The sequence below is a fragment of the Danio rerio genome, chromosome 4 (assembly GCF_052040795.2).
Source record: "Danio rerio strain M-AB ecotype USA chromosome 4, GRCz13ab, whole genome shotgun sequence".
Classification (NCBI taxonomy): Eukaryota; Metazoa; Chordata; class Actinopteri; order Cypriniformes; family Danionidae; genus Danio; species Danio rerio.
Genome location: NC_141024.2, coordinates 56,224,350 through 56,243,466, shown reverse-complemented (window position 1 = coordinate 56,243,466; position 19,117 = coordinate 56,224,350). Strand labels below are relative to the sequence as shown.

General features: G+C 37.7%; 3 protein-coding genes, 1 long non-coding RNA gene and 3 other non-coding genes across 7 annotated transcripts in view; 1 reads left to right on the top strand and 6 right to left on the bottom strand.

The window, feature by feature from the left end:
• Nucleotides 1–9,381, top strand: part of LOC110439430 (uncharacterized) — a 94,215-nt gene extending 84,834 nt beyond the window's left edge. Inside the window, exon 8 of the mRNA XM_088650236.1 lies at nt 7,384–9,381. Coding sequence (XP_088506362.1) covers nt 7,384–8,452 — 1,069 coding nt within the window. The 3' untranslated portion in view covers nt 8,453–9,381. The remainder of the gene's footprint in view (nt 1–7,383) is intronic.
• LOC796311 (zinc finger MYM-type protein 1) overlaps nt 1–19,117 on the bottom strand; it is an 854,498-nt gene that overhangs the window by 703,600 nt on the left and 131,781 nt on the right. The gene's annotated exons all lie outside the window — the stretch shown is intronic.
• Nucleotides 1–19,117, bottom strand: part of LOC147844968 (uncharacterized) — a 48,658-nt gene that overhangs the window by 21,447 nt on the left and 8,094 nt on the right. The gene's annotated exons all lie outside the window — the stretch shown is intronic.
• Nucleotides 11,639–19,117, bottom strand: part of LOC141381679 (uncharacterized) — a 136,159-nt gene continuing 128,680 nt past the window's right edge. Inside the window, exon 5 of the transcript XR_015942628.1 lies at nt 11,639–18,984. The gene's annotated coding sequence lies outside the window, so the exon portion shown is untranslated. The remainder of the gene's footprint in view (nt 18,985–19,117) is intronic.
• trnak-uuu (transfer RNA lysine (anticodon UUU)) lies at nt 13,430–13,502 on the bottom strand. The gene has a single exon. It is a non-coding gene; the product is annotated as a tRNA-Lys (tRNA).
• trnae-cuc (transfer RNA glutamic acid (anticodon CUC)) lies at nt 14,214–14,286 on the bottom strand. The gene has a single exon. It is a non-coding gene; the product is annotated as a tRNA-Glu (tRNA).
• On the bottom strand, nt 14,639–14,711 carry trnak-cuu (transfer RNA lysine (anticodon CUU)). Its single transcript has one exon. It is a non-coding gene; the product is annotated as a tRNA-Lys (tRNA).

The window sequence follows — 19,117 nt, the reverse complement described above, 5'->3', positions numbered from 1 at the left end:
ACTAAACTTGACAAATAAAACATCAATGTGAAGTTCAGAAATTGTTTCTCTCAACGAATGATAATATATCACAGTATAATAGTATAAGACTTAAATGACTATTATATAAGTGAATGTAGTTGTGTGTATTGAGACATCGGTGTGGTTTGAGTCTTCAATGCTCATTTGCATCTTTACACAAAGACTTCAGCCAAGCAACTCTGAGAAGCTTCTACAAAAACAACACACGACTCTTACATTACTTTATAACCAGGCTTGGGAAAAAATAAATTGAAATGTGTTTCAAATCAAAATACCTCAACATAAGTGTATCAACATTAACTACAAAATGCAGCAGCCAAAACTAAAAAATAAGCTTCCATCAATAGTATTATAAAACAACGGCAACAAATCAAATGAAGATGGCTGAAGTCAACTTATTTTCCTAATACATCATTATTTCTCTGTAAGACTGGTTTGTAAAGCTGCTGAACTTTCCATCCCCCACTGTATGTGTCTTGAGTTTTCACTGCTCATTTGCATCTTTATACCAGCATTAATGGGGGCCAATTGAGTCTTATCCAATCACATTCCAGATCCAGTAGCTCAGCAGGGTTGTTTCTATATATTCTGGGTTCCTAACAGAAACGTCATTGGCTTATTTTGCTAAGTAAAGAGAACAACTTTGTATGACAAACTACGATTGTTGATTCCTACATTGGGATTATTACCAACAACAACCTACAAAGAAAAACCCACTGAGGCCATTTCTCATCCCACTTCTTCATTGAATACTGGAAAGGTGAGTTGCACATTCTGAATTTACACTCAAATAATATCTGAATGCTAACATTATAAAAATGTAAAGTCTAAACATGCGTGGATGCACTGTTCAACGTTGTATTAAAGTTCTTCAGTCATTTTTAAAAGCTTCTTTACAACTTTTTATTTAGTTTTTTGTTTGTTTGTTTATTTGGTTATAAATATTGTTTTTATCCTGACAAATGGACTGTAGCCCAGTTTCAACCTAAGTTAACCTAGTTAAGTTTCAACCTATTACATATATAGGTTGGAACCTGGCAGGCAGTTTTGAAGAATTTGATGTTTCCCCATTCAAACATACAAAGAGGTGGTAACATCAGTTGAATGCAAGTGAATGAGTTAAAGCTATGGATAAAGAAATGCAATCATTTAAAGAAAATGCAACCTCCTATCAACCTACCTGAAGGTGAAGATCTGGGGGGTAAATGCTTTTTTTTCAATTAACAAAGATTGATGGTCTTAAATACAAAACAGAAAGCAGATAAAGTATAAAGTGGAAAATGTATCAATAATTCATGACAAAGAGTAAGTAGGGGGAAAAGCTAAACAAAAAAGACTTTTATTTTGGCGTGGTCATATAGCTGCGCCGCTCCCGCACCGTGATTTAACAGGAGAAAGGTTTGTTTTAAAGCTTTTACACCGATGTAAACCAACTGATTAAAATTTCAGGTTGTTCATTTAATGCTAGATGTACCTGCTGTTTACAGTATTTTAACCTTTATACAAATAAAGTATTATTTTACTCACAATAAGGTCTATTGTTTGAATAAGATAGGATAAACTTTATTTGTCCCCGAGAAGAAATTCTTGTCTTGTGCAAAAGAGTGCTACAACGTTGCTGTAAGCAGACAATTAAATAAATAAAACAAACAAAATAATTAACAACATTTGTTAAAGTTTAAATAAAGCAACAGTAATGTGTGTAATAAGTGTTTTAATGAAGGTTTAATTTATTAAATTGCATAATGTCATTCTATTCTAAATATACATCACTATATATAAGAAATAGAATAATGTTACTAGTTTTAATCAGCTTATTTGTTGCTATTGTTTCTTGCTCGCACTTACCTGATTTATTTTTGTTAATTACTCTCATATAAAGAAACTGTTGAAGCAATTGTTGAAAAGAAGTTATTTTGTGTCTGTTCATTGTTTTATTTATTTTAAACAGGACATTTTTATTGCTTTGTTAATTTTTGCAGGATAAAGTGTCCAAACGCAGAGAAAAATATATATTATAAGGAATGACTAGTTAAAACATGTAGTAGTAATGAATAGTTTTTATTTGAAGGGCACCTATTTTACCTCCCTTTCATAATTTAAGATAAGTCTTTTACGTCTGTAAAGTTTCAGCTCAAAACACCCATCAGATTATTTGTTATACATTTTAGAACGTTGAGATTTTTTGCTTTAAACACTTCGACTTAGTGATTAAACACGTTTTTTAAATTGTCTTAAAATGTATAGAGATAGAGGATTTGATTAACTCCAAATACGTGTGTCTGTGTATGTCAAAGTGGATAGAAGTAAAGTTGGTTTTATATTAAAACATTCAGACTTTCCCCTTAATAATATAACTTTATAAAAGTATTATTTTCAAACTCTAAATAGTAAAATCATATTATCAGCAAATGACTACCAAAGTACAACATTGTTCACAGTCAAATAAACAGTGTTGATGCTGTTTTCAAGTCACACTTGCATGCTAATTCCAATCGAATATTCAAAGTAACATGGTAAACAATACAGAGACTTCTAAATGAACGAATGTGCGAATATAAAACCAACTTTACCTCTATCAAAGTGGAGGGGAAAATGTGTCAATAAGTCATGACTGCAACAGTAAGTGGCAAAAAAAAGACTTTTATTTTGGCGTGGTCTATGACGTCATAAGCATGCGCCGCTCCCGCGCTGTGATTTAACTGGAGAAAGGTGTGTTTTAAAGCGCTTACCCTTATATAAAGTGATTGATTAAGGGTTTTTTTTATTCAGTGCTAAATTATGTACCTGCTGTTGACAATATTATTTTAACATTTTATACAACTATGTACTATTTCACTCACAGTAATGAGATCTATTGTTTGAATAAAGATAGGATAAACTTTTTGTCCCTGAGAGGAAATTTGTCTTGTGCAAAAAAAGTGCTACACGTTATAGAGGTAAAGTTGGTTTTCTATTCACACATTCGTTCATTTAGAAGTCTCTATATTGTTTACCATGTTACTTTGAATATTAGATCTGAATTAGCATGCAAGTGTAACTTGAAAACAACATTAGCACTATTTATTTGACTGTGAACAATGTTGTACTTTGATAGTCATTGGCTGCTAATATGATTTCACTATTCAGAGCTTGCAAATAATACATTTTATGAAATTATATTATTAAGGGGAAAGTCAGAATTTGCGAATATAAAACCAATTTTACCTCTATTTACACTTTGCTGTAAGCAGACAATAAAGTAAATGAAACAAACAACACGATTAAGAACATACCTGAAAAAAGTTTCAAAGTTACAGAGATGTAACAATGTGTAATAAGTGTTTTAATGAAGGTCTAATTTAATGTTAGTTTATTCTAAATTTACATCAATATATATAAGAAATAAAGTATTTCTGTTCATTGTTTTGTTCATTTTAAACAGGATAAAGTGTCCAAACTCAGAGAAAAACTCCTGCTGAAGCGACTGATCTCCACACTGTTATAAAGATGGCATTTATTAAAGTAGAAAGTGAAGACCTGAAGATTGAAGAAACATTCACAGTCAAACAGGAAGATCTGCAGGAACAAACAGGTTGACTTTTATTCTCAAAGACCGACGCAGTCATCTGATCCTCATTCAGATATATTTTACTAATAAGAATACTAAATCCATCTCGCAGCCCTGAGTGTGCTGCCTAGTTCTCTTAAATGCACAAAAGCACAGAATGAGTTTCTTTCTTGTTACTTGTTCTCATGTTTTTTGTCATTATTTTATGTATTATTAGTCTCCTATTATCTCTACCTTCTTAAGGTTATTGCTTTTCTTGTTCTCCTACTGTTTGTAGAGCATCCTAGAGCACTGGTACTATATAAAATAAATAAAAACAATCAATTAAAAAAGTTTAACTGAGCTGACACTATTTGACCTACAGTATTCTCATAGAAGATATCTGCTATTACAGTGATAGTTTTGGCTAGGGTTAGAATTAAATCATTATTATAATAACTAATTACCAGGGCTATTGTGTTTAAACAGGGTTTCCGTGGGGTCTTAAAATGTCTTAAATTTACTGAAATATTGTGTTGTAGGTCTTAAGTCTTTTATAAACAAGTCTTTATTTTCCTTTGTTCATGTTTTGCTACCCAATCTGGCCAAAACCCTTTCAATCACCAACAAATTCAACTCAATAAAACTTTTTATTCAAAAAGGTAATTTTAACTCTATTTATCATAATGGTTTAATTATTTTCCTTACAATAATATTTGTTTAAATGTGCTCCTTGTATTTACTGCTGAAGACATCGACCTGGAGAAATTATTGTGCATAGATTTAGTTTATTATAGTTTTTAAAACATTTAAAACAGTTAATTTTTTTTATTATTTTTTACATTTTAAAAAAGTTTTTGTTGGAAAAAGTGTATGGATACAAGTAAAGCTTGTTTTTACACAGTATAATTTTTTTTTTTTTGCTAAGAAATATATAAAATACTGTATTTTTAATATTAATTTATTCTTGTATTATTAAATGTATTTATTTATTTTTATATATAATATAATTATATATAGGGCAAATAAAACCCTTTTCCATCTGGGGTATTTGAAAAATTCCTTAGCCTTTAGCCCTTCCCGAGTCAAAAATTTTAACCCTGGTTTAAAGTATGTCAGAAAATGTGGATGCCCTAACTTTAAATATGCTGGATAAAATGGACACAAAAAAATTATTATTATTATAAAACATTGAACTACAGTATTCTAAATTATATGATGATGTTTTGGGACGACATAAAACAAAACTAATTATAGTGGAACAATAACGTTTAGCATTGCACTGACTACAACTGGCCAACAAACTAGTTTAAAAATGACTTTTGCAGTTTAAGAAATGGATTACAGCATGCTGATGATATGCAAACATTTGAGTGTGAAGTTCGTCAGTATTGACCATATACTTTACGTACCAGCAGGCGCCGCCATTGGAATCTTTTTGCTTGAGACTATTTTTACAGAATGAATTTTTAGATCCTGAAAACAGTGTAAAGGCCCGTGCACACAAAGATATTTTCTGCATTTTCTGTCGACATTTAACACCTTGTGACTATATAAAGGGCATCAATGTGATGGTGCACACCACACACAAATCGCCAGGCATAAAAAAAGCAGAATTTTTTAAGAAACGCCTCGTGCTCGTTTTTTTATTTTTTTATTTGATGCGCGGCGTTAAAACCTTAACTAATCAGGTTGGCACTTTTGTTCATGTGCACGGAGCTGCTGAAGTTACAGTAAACAGCACTTGGAGGCGCTCAAGCGCAAAACTGTCAATGGGAGCACACATTGAAGAAGATGCCCAGAGGTGATATCAACGAGGAGCGGTTTATTGCTCTGTGAACAATAATCATTTATTCATCAATGGAGCTGCTACTTGAACCATCCATGCTTATTCGAGTCACTAGTAACTTTAAAGGGCCATGAAACCCCCCATTTCAGCAGGATGTTTGCATACCTCTAGTTTGAAAAAAGTCAGGAAAGTGGGTGTGTCTTGCTCTATTTGGGTGGGAGTGTCGGTGGAGGTAAAATGGGCAGGGTTTGAATAAAAATGGGAGTTGCCTTTTGTGCATGCGCTTCTGACAGAGGAAAAACAAACACACACACAGGGGAGAAAGACAGTGTGTTTAATGACGGTGAAATGTTTGATATCGCAGGTCGTATAAGAGAAAAAACCTCTGCACTTCTCTGTAACTCAGAAGCACTCTGAAAGTCGTGTGTAGGTCACAAATCCCCGGGTTAACATTATTAATTTGTATATTTACGTTGTCACTGTCCCTGATGGGACAAACTGTAGTTAACTTTTTTAGATGGCATTTCTGCATCTTGTCAGGTATATAAAATATCTTAATGTCTTATCTAAATGTCTTTATGTAGGTTTTCATCTAAGCATCAGTACATGCAAAAAGCCAAGAAAACAAAAACAAGTACAGGTGAAGTTTATTTATAAACTAATTTCGAGGATCACATGCTTATGATTGCTTGCAGCTGGTTTCGCATTACTCAATTTATGATTCACCAATCAGACGATTCCTAAACCACTATAAATACCCTGAGTTCCATATCATATTTGCTCACGCTCTGTGTTTTCGCGCCTTCTGATCAGCTGTGTTGTCGCGCACCTACTGAACGGCGGGACCGAGGGTGTGTCGCGTCGCGGGGGCACTTTAGATAATTTCGGAAGGGCACTTTCTATCCAAGACTAAAAAGGGCATGTGCACTGCACAGGTTAAGCCCTATGTGTGCACTTGCCTGGCTACTACAGAAGAGTTCTCGAGAACTCCCCTTTCGTCTTGCAAATGGGAGCCTCAGGCTCGTTAAGTGTAAACTTTTAAAATGAAATCAAGTAGTAAAGTATGTCATCTTGCCATCTCATCATCAATCCAGTTTACAGCAAACGTGGCATTAAGCATTTGCATGTGTTCATTCATTCATTTTCCTTCGGCTTAGTCCCTTTATTCATTAGGGGTTGCAACAGCGGAATGAACAACTAACTTCTCCAGCATTTTTTTAAAACTGTGGATGCCCTTCCAACTGCAACCCAGTACTGGGAAACATTTGTTATATAACATAATTTATCTACAATAATGCAAACTCAGAAATATAGGCGTAAGTTATGTGTACTTGCTATGAACATGCAGTATTTGTCTCAATCAGGTCTTCCAAGCAAGTTACAAATGTTTAAATCCAGTTGAAGATGCACATGAGGGAACACAACATGAATAATCTAGAATGAGTGCATTTGATCATCTGCATTTAAAGCCACAGGCACAAAAAGAGCTTGGTTTTCCTCTGACCGCCAAAATAATATTTTCTTCAAGGTATATAATCTGATTTTGAGCTAAAACCTCAGACACATTCTGAGAACACCAAAGACTTATTTTACATCTTGTAAAAGAAGGTTCATAAAAGGAACTCTTTAAAGGGATACCATTTACTCTCCGTTATGTGGTTTTAAACCTTTACGAGTTTCTTGATTCTGTTGAACACAAAAGAAGATAGTGAAAAAATGCTGGCTTTCTTTGTGTTCCATAAGAAAGGAAATGTTTAAAACCACATGACGGAGAGTAAATGGTAAGGTCATTTTAATATCTTGATGAAACATCCATCTTTTGCTTGTCACTTTGTGTCTTCGTACTAAAGTTAACAGTGTTTTTGTTGTTGTTTTTTTTAGACCTGATGGTGTTGAAAGAAGAGACTCATCAACAGAATGAAATGGAAGAGAAACTTCAAGAAATAACGACTGATGAAAAACCCACACTGAATAAAAAGACTTCATCACGTGGAAGACCTCGGAAATCCAAATCTGCGTGTAATTTCAGCAGTAAACAGAGTAGAAAGAGTTTCAGTCAAAAGTCAAACCTTGATGTTCACATGAGAGTTCACACTAGGGAGAAACCTTACACCTGCGAACAATGTGGAAAGAGTTTTGGTCACATACAAGGCTTTGAAAACCACATGAGAATTCACACTGGAGAGAAGCCTTTCAGCTGTAAACAGTGTGGAAAGAGTTTCAGTCAAAAGGCAAACCTTGATGTTCACATGAGAGTTCACACTAAGGAGAGGCCTTACACCTGCGAACAGTGTGGAAAGAGTTTTACTTATAAACAAGGCTTTACAACCCACATGAGAATTCACACTGGAGAGAGGCCATACACATGCCAACAGTGTGAAAAAAGCTTCTATCATCCAGGAAACTTTGCAGTGCACATGAGAATTCACACTGGAGAGAGGCCGTACATATGCCAACAGTGTGGAAAAAGCTTCTACCAATCAGGAAACTTTGCAGCGCACATGAGAATTCACACTGGGGAGAGGCCTTACTCTTGCATCCAGTGTGGAAAGAGTTTTAAGCAAAATGGCACCCTTGAAGTCCACATGAGAACACACACTGGAAACAGAAGTTTTATTTGCACACACTGTGGGAAACATTTTTCTCAAAAACATGACCTTAACATCCACATGAGGATTCACACTGGAGAAAAACCTCACACATGCACACAGTGTGGGAAAAGGTTTACTCAAAAAACAATTTGTGACAACCACATGAGGATTCATACTGGAGAGAAACCTTACAGATGCACAGAGTGTGGGAAAACTTTCCCACATAAAAGCACACTCAAACACCACATGAGAACTCACACTGGAGAGAAGCCGTTTGCATGTACTCAGTGTGGAAAGCGCTTCACAACCAAAGCTAGCCTCAAGAACCTCAAGGATAATCACACTGGAACCATAGTGTTGACATGTGATCAGTGTGAAAAGAGTCTCACACGCAAAGACTCCATCAGGAAACACATCAGGAAGATTAACTCAGGAGAGGACCCTTTTAGATGCAGTGAATGTGGAAAGGGCTTTAAACATAAAAGAAGCCTCAACACTCACCTAAAGCTTCACATTGGATAGCAGAGTCCCCAAAATTGAGGCCTTTTCCACACAAACACTGGTATATTCAAAACGGCAGCTTTTTCATGTAGTTTGGCTGTCCATCCAAGTGAAGTTTATTTATACTTCTTTTGAGAGGATCACATGCTTATGATTGTCTACGGCTGGTCCTGCATTAGCCAACACATGATTTACCAATCAGATGATTCCTGACTCACTATAAATAACCAGAGTTTCTTACCAGGACAAGTGTGAACTTTTGAATACATATCAAGTTTTCTGAAGATGAAACCCTTTGAACACCTGCAGGGCTTCAAGAACCCAAAATAACTCTATATGTTGATAGATTGTATGACTTGTTTCATATGCAAACAAGTATTTGCATCTGAAAAGGTGTGAACCAAATGACCTACAGGAACTCAAGAGTTGTGACCCAACCAAAGAAGTAGGCCGATCTCCGAGGGTTACATCCTTTGTTATAAAGTAATGTCTCACTTTGGGTTAAGTTACCAATGAGTTAACATCGCTGCTGAGGAACTGCACTATTCATTGTCTTCGATAAAGTCTTCTCCCCGTAAGAGCTTTGGTCAGCTTACTTATTTTATGTATTAAAGTCATCTATGTAAAAATTAATTAAGCTGTATTCCTCCTCTTCCCATCTACTGTGTGCCACCACTCAAGCTAGATTAGCAACACCTGTGTTTTTCCCTATAAAAGTTTGTGTGTAAAAAGCTAGTGTGTTCAGTCTTGAGCCTTTACTGCCCAGTGCTCGCCCGATTCTCTTGAGACGCTAAGTGACACTTTATTTTTATTGTTGTTGTTGTTGTTTTTTTTTTTACCCTTGTGTCAGATTTGTTTTGCCTGTTTACTGGACGCTCTGCTTCCGTCATTTCTGTTGTACTTTGTATTCTATTTTTCAAATAAAGATCAGTTGTTTCTTGTTTCTGAAACTAAACACCTCAAGTTCCCTTTTTAATTTTGTGCTCTTGGGTTCATATGTTGAGGAGTTAGCTCAGCTGGGAAAAGCCCCAGCTTTGAGTCCAAGAAACTGGGTTCAATTCTCAAATGAAACCAACATGTAACATTCTATACATTGACAAGCCGTCCAAGAACGGTTAAGCCAAATACAGCAAAATCTAACAATGTGTTTCAACCTATTATGAACCGATAACCATATTTGTGCACATTCCACACTTCCGAATTGTTTATTAATTTACTTATCAAACATCAAATGAGGCATCCAGGGGGATTTTGCGAGCCCTTTTACTCGCTCTGGAAGAGTACAGTTCTTGAAGTGTTGGCGGGGAAGTGCCAGTAGCCGCATTTCCACTATCGGGCCAGTGCGAGCCAGGGCTTTTATCGGGCCGGGCCAATCGCCCGGGAGATGAGTAATGAGGCCAAAATTATGTTGCGTTTCCACTGTCACAGAATCTCTCCCAGTTCAGTGCTGGACTCGGCTAAAATCTCCTCAAAGCAAAAGTTGTAAGCTACAAGTAAGTGTTTTTATTTGTTAAAATTGATCATGACATGTACAGTGTCTAGCATTAACGGTATGCTGTAGCAATGATGTAAACAATGCGAAATGCTGCTTTGCGGGCAAACGATTTAGCTACAAATTCATATCTATCAGCCAAACTGCTGTAACACACACTCACTCCACCAGCATGTTCGTGTCTCTTATGTGTGTGCGCACGGGACTGCTGATTGTCTTCAGGCAGCTTTTCCATGTGTTTCACATCTCAGATAATGAAGTCGCAAAAGATATGTGGATGATTCATATTACTTAAACTTGCATATTCCGGATACTCGTGAAAGACGTCATAACGCATAAAGTTAAAAAAAAATACAGATTAGCTTACCTGACTAGTGGTCACAGCAGAATAATAAATCAAGGCTCAACAGGTAGCATAAACAAAGTATGGGGAGAAAACAGAATAAACGAAGGCTGAAAACAAAAGGAGCACCACTCCACGTCTGGACGGGCGCTCAAATCCCCGTCACTGAAACACTGCAGAGCGAGCTCTTAAATCGCCAACAGTCAATGGTCTGCAGGTGCGGAGGAATCAACTTAAAATCAAAACACAAACAGATACAAAATACTAGAAGGCGACAAAGTAACATAAATAAATAAATAATAAATACATGGACATGTAACATCCACGTTTCTAATAATTGCTTATGAAAGGTTGATCATTTAATGGGAAGTTTAGTACATTTGGAGTCACAAGAAAGCAAAAAGTTTAATTCAAGTTCAAGTTCTATTTATTTATATAGCACGTTTCCAACTGCCACAGGGCTGCACAAAGTGCTTTACAGAGAGAAAATAAACACATGATGACACAGCATAAAACAGTAAAAATAGCAATAGGCTCATAATAAGAAGGAACATAGAAAAATGATCAATAAAAGAGCAAAAATAAAAAATAGTAAAAATAATAATAAAATATTTTTTCCTAATTAAAAGATGCTACCACAGTTGACCAACACTAAACACAATAGAGAACATGACCGTTTTAATCCAGCACATTTGTCAAAGAAGAGATTTGTAATATAAAACCAGTAAATGACTTTGGTAAAGGCAATGTTTCATCCAATTCATTTTAAACATTGTCAAATCAAGAACAGTGAGTCCACCTTTCGAAAAGCTTATTGTTTTTCTTTTGACATATTCTGTCCTGTTTTTCCAGATGAACTGAAATACAGCCCTATCAATCTCTGTACACATTTCGGGATTAGCATATACTGTAAGGAGAGAGCGGGATAGACCAGCCTTGATATTCCTTCAGCTTTGGAAAGTAGAAGACGTCCATGGATAGTCGGGTTCCTCTGAGACCAGCAATTAAACACAGTTTTGACTTTCTTTAAACATTTAGAAAAGTTCTGATCCTTTCAGAAGAACATTTATTAATTGTAATACCTCAATATGTGATGGTGTGCCTGACCTTAATTCCACAAACATCTAAGATATCAGAATGAAGAATTGTCAACAGATTTTTCTGATTAACAGAAAGGCCAGAAGCATTCGACAATCATTGTAATGGCTGTGATATTACAGGGACTTGTTTTTATTATGTATAGAGACACATGCATCATCTGCACTATTTAAACACCTTCAACATTTAAGCAATTGACCACATAAAGATTAAGAAGCTCTGCAACCCCCAGAAACTGAAAAAGGGAAACAGGACAACCTTGTCTGATTCCTCTTCCAATGACAAAACGTGGAGAAGCTCCATGAGGCAAAGACACATTACTAGTGAAGTCTTTATACAGAGTCTGAACAGTTCTCACAAACTCTTGACCAAAGCCAAAATGCTTCAAAGTGTCTGCATGAAGAGATGCTCGACAGCGTCGAAGGCCTTGTAAAAGTCTAAACACAAAATGAGAGCATCTTCGTTCACCAACTCTGAGCAATCTAAAAGGTCTAAAACAAGACGGATATTATTGAAACATGTCAATCTTTCATGAAACCTGATTGTGAGAGTGAAATGTGTTTAATCTTCTAGCATATACTGCGGTGAGAATTTAATAATCAGAATTAAGCAGTTACGGAAAGCCAGCTATCAAGAAAAGGTTTCTCCTTATTTGGTTTAGGGATCAGTGTGATTATGCCTTGCTTCATTGATTCAGCTAATCCTTCTCTATCTGAGCTTTCTTTGAACATATTCAACATTACCAAACAGCCTATACAGTTCAAATGGCAAACCATCTGGTACTGGGCTTTTATTAAATGGGTTTACTGTAATTATAGTGTCCAATTCCTCTACAGTTATTACAGTCTCTCAAACATCATGATGATCGTCACTAATGATTGGAATAAATGACTGAACATTACAAAATAATTGATCAGAGCAATTTGGCTGAAAGGAAGAAGTAAGACTGGGAAAACTCATATACAAACTTTAATATTGTTCCTTCATCTGAGATGAGGTGACCATTAATATCAAGGGTTGATGTCCTTTTCTGCTCACCTCTTCTCTTTTCTGCATTAAGAAAAATAGGTTGAATTATTTTCTCCAAATTCTGGCCACTTGACCTTATTAAAGGCACCTTTGTCCGTCTCCACATTAAGAGTATCAAGGTCTTTCTTCAGTGTATATAAATTTGAAGAAGATTTTATTGTCTCAGTGTGTAGTATTTTCTAAGTGTAAAGCAGTTAATTTTCTCTTCTCAAAATGTATGTAGTGTTTGCAGCAAACATGCCAGCATGTGTTAAAAATACTGTGTAATATGAGTATGCCTGCACAGAAGCAACACTAGGAGAAGGCTATTACTGAATGGCTGATTGTGTAGAATAACTGAATATGTAAAGCACTGATCATATATGTTAAATACTTGTATGAAGCTATATGTGGCAGAAGTTAGAATGAGTAACATATTATCAAGTTATTATCCTATCATAACAATGTATGTAAACCCTTAGTTCCTTTGCATAAGTTGTATCTATACTTTGCTGACATAGACCTGTAACATCTCTGTTGACATGAGCTAGTGGGCTAAGAGCCAAGAATAGCAGGACCCCTTAGACTAGAAAGCCTATTCAAAAATGGTCAAGAGTTAAAAAGAGACACAAAGGGGTGTGTCATAATTACCTGTAAAAAGATTATGGAGAACACAGATACTTTAGGAGGAGCAGGAAAGACTTCAGAATGCTCTGGGGTCTGCTCTGCTCTTTCTCGACTTTATTATGGAGAATAAAGTCTATTTTCTGATATTTCTAACTGATGAGAAGTCGAATTCACAACATGACCCGGTTCAACCCGGGGATGCTGCGGCCACAACACAGAGTATGAGAGGATGTAGTCGGCAGGATTCAAACCTGCGCAGGCAGACCCCAATGGATTTCTAGTCCACCGCCTTAACCACTCGGCCACAAATACAAGACTGCCTGTACTGCTATTTCTTTATGCCTAGTACACATATTGTGCATCCAGATGAAACTTTCATCAAGCGATAGCTCAACGGCAAAAGCTGTGGCTCCACAAAATGAGCCTCACACGCCCAAACAGGGACTTGAACCCTGGACCCTCAGATTAAAAGTCTGACGCTCTACCGACTGAGCTATCCGGGCTCCACAACAGAAATTTACAAGTAGGCAAGGTATAGGGTTGACTTAGGTAGACTTAGGGAAAGGTCACCTACAGTTGTAGAAAGGCGTAACCTTGTCTCAAAAGGTCTGCTATATGAACCCTAATGTAAGTTTGCTGAGAGAGAGAGAGAGAGAGAGAGCAAAGTAACAAAAGCACCCAACGTGGGGCTCGAACCCACAACCCTGAGATTAAGGGTCTCATGCTCTACCGACTGAACTAGACGAGCTGATGAGGAGTCCTTTCAAGAGCTAGGCACTGTTTACAGTAATACCATCTTGTAACGCTGGACAGAATGTGGCCCAGGATCTATGCCCAGTGCATGTGTTAGCAGTTGCAAGGCAGCAAAATGCCTAATTCGTTCCTGGGTGGGCTTGAACCACCAACCAATCAGTTAACAGCCTACACGCTTACCTATTGCGCCAAAAGGTAGTAGGGACAGGTCACCTACAGTGATAGAAAGGCGTAACTTTGTCTCAAAAGGTCTGCTATATGAACCCTAATGTAACCCTAATGTAAGTTGGGCTTGAAACACAAACCTATCAGTTATCAGCCTACACGCTAACCTATTGCGCCACAGAAATTTAGAGAAGAGTCACCTACAGTTGTAGATAGGCGTAACTTTGTCTCAAAAGGTCTGCTATATGAACCCCTAATGTAAGTTTGCTTAGAGAGAGAGAAAAAAGTAACAGTAACGCCCAACGTGGGGCTCGAACCCACGACCCTGAGATTGAGAGTCTCATGCTCTACTGACTGAACTAGACGAGCTGATGAGGAGTCCTTTCAAGAGCTAGACACCGTTTACATTAATACATTCCCTACCCGTGACTACCTTCTGCTAAATCCTGATTTCATCTCCTAACGCTGGACAGAATGTGGCCCAGGATCTACGCCCAGTGCAGGTGTTAGTAGTTGCAAGGCGGCAAAATGCCTAAAGCGTCCCTGGGTGGGCTTGAACCACCAACCTATCAGTTAACAGCCTACACGCTAAACTATTGCGCCACAGAGTATTAGGGAAAGGTCACCTACAGTGGTAGAAAGGCGTAACTTTGTCTCAAAAGGTCTGTCATATGAACCCTAATGTAAGTTTGCTGAGAGAGAGAGAGAAAAGTAACAGTAACGCCCAACGTGGGGCTCGAACCCACGACCCTGAGATTAAGAGTCTCATGCTCTACCGACTGAGCTAGCCGGGCTGATGAGAAGCTCTTTCAAGAGCTAGACACCGTTTACAGTAATACCTTCCCTACCCGTGACAATCTTCTGCTAAATCCTGATTTCATCTTGTAACGCTGGACAGAATGTGGCCCAGGATCTATGTCCAGTGCACGTGTTAGCAGTTGCAAGGCAGCAAAATGCCTAATTTGCGCCACAGAGACTTAGGGAAAGGTCACCTACAGTTGTAGAAAGGCATAACTTTGTCTCAAAAGGTCTGCTATATGAACCCTAATGTAAGTTTGCTGAGAGAGAGAGAGCAAAGGGACAGAAACACCCAACGTGCGGCTCGAACCCACGACCCTGAGATTAAGAGTCACATGTTCTACCGACTGAGCTAGCCAGGCTGATGAGAAGCTCTTTCAAGAGCTAGACACCGTTTTCAGTAATACCTTCCCTACCCGTGACAATCTTCTGCTAAAACCTGATTTCATCTTGTAACACTGGGTGGGCTTAAACCACCAACCTTTCAGTTAACAGCCGAACGCGCTAACCGATTGCACCACAGAGACTAAGTAAGAGGTCACCTACAGTGGTACAAAGGCGTAACTTTGTTTCAAAAGGTCTGCTATATGAACCCTAATGTAAGTTTGCTGAGAGAGACAGAGGCAACAGAAACACCCAATGTGGGGCTCGAACCCCCAATCCTGAGATTAAGGGTCTCATGCTCTACCAACTGAACTAGACGAGCTTATGATGAGTCCTTTTAAGAGCTAGACACCGTTTACAGTAATACCTTCCCTACCCGTGACAACCTTCTGCTAAATCCTGATTTCATCTTCTAACGCTGGACAGAATGTGGCCCAGGATCTATGCCCAGTGCACGTGTTAGCAGTTGCAAGGCAGCAAAATGCCTAATTCGTTCCTGGGTGGGCTTGAACCACCAACGTATCAGTTAGCAGCCGAACGCGCTAACCTATTGCACCACAGAGTATAAGGGAAAGATCACCTACAGTGGTAGAAAGGCGTAACTTTGTTTCAAAAGGTCTGCTATATGAACCCTAATGTAAGTTTGCTGAGAGAGAGAGAGGCAACAGAAACACCCAACGTGGGGCTTGAACCCAAGGCAAGGCAAGGCAAGGCAAGTTTATTTATATAGCACATTTCATACACAATGGCAATTCAAAGTGCTTTACATAAACAAGAATAAAAGAAACAAGTAAAATAAAAGTAAAAACAAATAATACAAATGCATAAAAACAAAACAAAACATAAAAACAGGTAAAATGTGATATAAAAGAATGAAGAAGAAGAGAAAAACATGATAGTGCAATCTGTCGGACGCAGCACAGTGCTCATTCAGTAAAGGCACAGCTAAACAGATGTGTTTTCAGTCTTGATTTGAATGTGCCTAATGTTGGAGCACATCTGATCATTTCTGGAAGCTGATTCCAGCAGCGGGGGGCATAGTGGCTAAAAGCTGATTCACCCTGCTTTGACTGAACTCTTGGAACTTCTAGTTTATATGATCCTAAAGATCTGAGTGATCTGTTAGGTTTGTATTCAGTGAGCATATCTGTGATGTATTTAGGTCCTAGGCCATTTAGTGATTTATAGACCAGTAATAATACTTTAAAATCTATTCTGAATGTAACTGGCAGCCAGTGTAAAGACCTGAGGACAGGTGTGATGTGCTCTGATTTTCTGGTTCTGGTTAGAATTCTGGCTGCAGCGTTCTGGATGAGCTGTAACTGTCTGACTGTCTTTTTAGGAAGACCAGTGAGGAGTCCATTACAGTAATCCACCCTGCTGCTGATAAAAGCATGAACAAGTTTCTCTAAGTCTTCACTAGAAACAAAGCATCTGATTCTTGCTATGTTTTTGAGATGATAGTATGCTGATTTACTGACTGCTTTGACATGACTGTTGAAACTCAGATCTGACTCCAGAGTCACACCAAGATTCTTGACCTTATTTTTTGTCGTTTGACCTTTAGTGCCAAGGTACGCATTTACCTTGAGAACCTCATCTTTGTTTCCAAACACAATAATTTCAGTTTTCTCTTTGTTTAACTGAAGAAAGTTTTGGCACATCCAATTGCTCATTTCATCAATGCATTGGCAGAGGGTCTCAATGGGGCTGTAGTCATTAGGCTGTAAGGCTAGGTAGATCTGAGTGTCATCAGCATAGCTGTGGTAGGAGATTTGGTTCTTTCTCATTATTTGGCTTAGAGGGAGCATGTAAAGGTTGAACAGGAGAGGTGCCAGAATCGAGCCTTGTGGGACTCCACACGTCATGGGTGTCCACCTCGACCTATGGTCACCTATACTGACATGGTAACCTCTCCCTTCAAGGTAAGATCTGAACCATTTGAGGACTGTCCCAGACAGCCCAACCCAGTTTTCCAGCCTATCCAGAAGTATGCTGTGATCGACAGTGTCAAATGCAGCACTGAGATCCAACAATACCAGCACTGTTATTTTACCTGAATCTGTATTTAGGCGTATATCATTGATTATCTTTATAAGAGCGCTCTCTGTACTGTGATGTGCTCTGAACCCCGATTGAAAATTGTCTAAACACCCCCTGAAGTTTAAGAACTTGTTAACCTGGTTAAAAACAACTTTTTCAATGATTTTGCCAATGAAAGGGAGATTTGAGATTGGCCTGTAATTGCTCAATAGGGTGTTATCCAGATTGCTCTTCTTCAAGAGGGGTTTAACAACTGCAGTTTTAAGTGAGGTTGGAAAAATCCCTGATAGAAGTGAAGCATTTACCACTTTTAGAAGATCCATTTCTAAACAGGTAAACACCGTTTTGAAGAATGATGTGGGGAGCGTGTCAAGACTGCAGGTTGATGTTTTCATAACTTGCACAATTTCTTCTAAGATTTTGCCGTTAATTGCCATGAAATCAGACATAATTTCTGATTTCTTAAGTTGTGGTTGAGCTTGTTTGATATCGACACAACTTGACTGATTGGATGAGCTGATTGCCTTTCTGATATTATTGATCTTATCAGTGAAGAAATGAGCAAACTCATTACATTTGCTTTCAGAGAGGAGCTCACTTGGAATCTGACTGGGGGGGTTTGTGAGTCTCTCTATCGTTGCAAAGAGTGTACGAGCATTATTTAAGTTGCTGTTTATAAGGCTTGAAAAGAAAGTCTGTCTAGCAGTGTTTAGTTCCATATTAAAGGCATGAAGACTGTCTTTATAGATGTTATAATGGACTACTAGTTTCGTCTTTCTCCACATACGCTCAGCTTTTCTGCACTGTCTTTTCATCATTTGTACTCTAGGTGACCTTGTCCAAGATCCCTTTTGCCTGCCAGTCATCTTCTTGACTTTAACAGGAGCGATGTCATTTATGACATTCTCAATTTTAGAATTGAACAAATCAAGGAGAGAATCAACAGAATCTGCAGATATACTTGGTGCCAGCGATATGGCTTTCATAAACTGCTCACTGGTGTTCTCATTTATGCATCTCTTTCTGACAGAGACAGATCTGTCTTTAATAGCTGGAGTGATCAATATATCAAAAAAGATACAGAAATGATCAGATAGTGCCACATCCTTAACAACAGTCGATGAAATGTGTAAACCCTTAGTTATAAGTAGATCAAGAGTGTGTCCACGATTGTGTGTGGGTCCTTGAACATGCTGAGTCAGATCAAAAGTGTTAAAAACAGTCATCAGTTCTTTTACAGCATTGATTTCTGGATTATCAATGTGAATATTAAAATCCCCAGCAATACTAAAATAATCATATTCAGATGTTACTATTGATAACAGCTCTGTAAAATCCTCAATAAAAGCTGGAGAATATTTTGGAGGTCTGTAGATAATGATCAGTAAGATGCGTGGAGACCCTTTTAGTGCTATACTCAGATATTCAAAAGAAAAATAGTCACCAAATGACACTTGTTTACATTCATAGACATCTTTAAACAGGGCAGCGATGCCTCCACCTCTCCTATTAACTCTGCAAACACTCAAAAAGTCAAAGTTTAAAGGAGCTGCTTCATTCAGAACTGCTGCGCTACAACTGTCATCTAGCCAAGTTTCAGTTAAAAGCATAAAATCAAGGCAATTTGTGTTGATAAAATCATTGACTAAAAGTGACTTATTATTGAGTGATCTGATGTTTAAAAGCGCTAACTTAACAGTTTTAGCTGTTTTTTCTATAGTAGTCTCAGATCTACATTTAATAGACACCAGATTTGAATGATTTGCTTTACGGCCTGATGAAGTCTTTGGTTTTCTGTCACTTAACACAACACATATCTGCTTAGAGAAAGCTACAGACACACTGGGTTCCTGCTTGTTCTGAAAACATTTGATAAAGACACTGTTATCTAAGCAGGCCCCCGACACACATCAGTGACAGCTCTTGTGTTCACCAGCTGAAGATGGGGCGTTGTTGTTTGGGCCCTGGCGGTGTG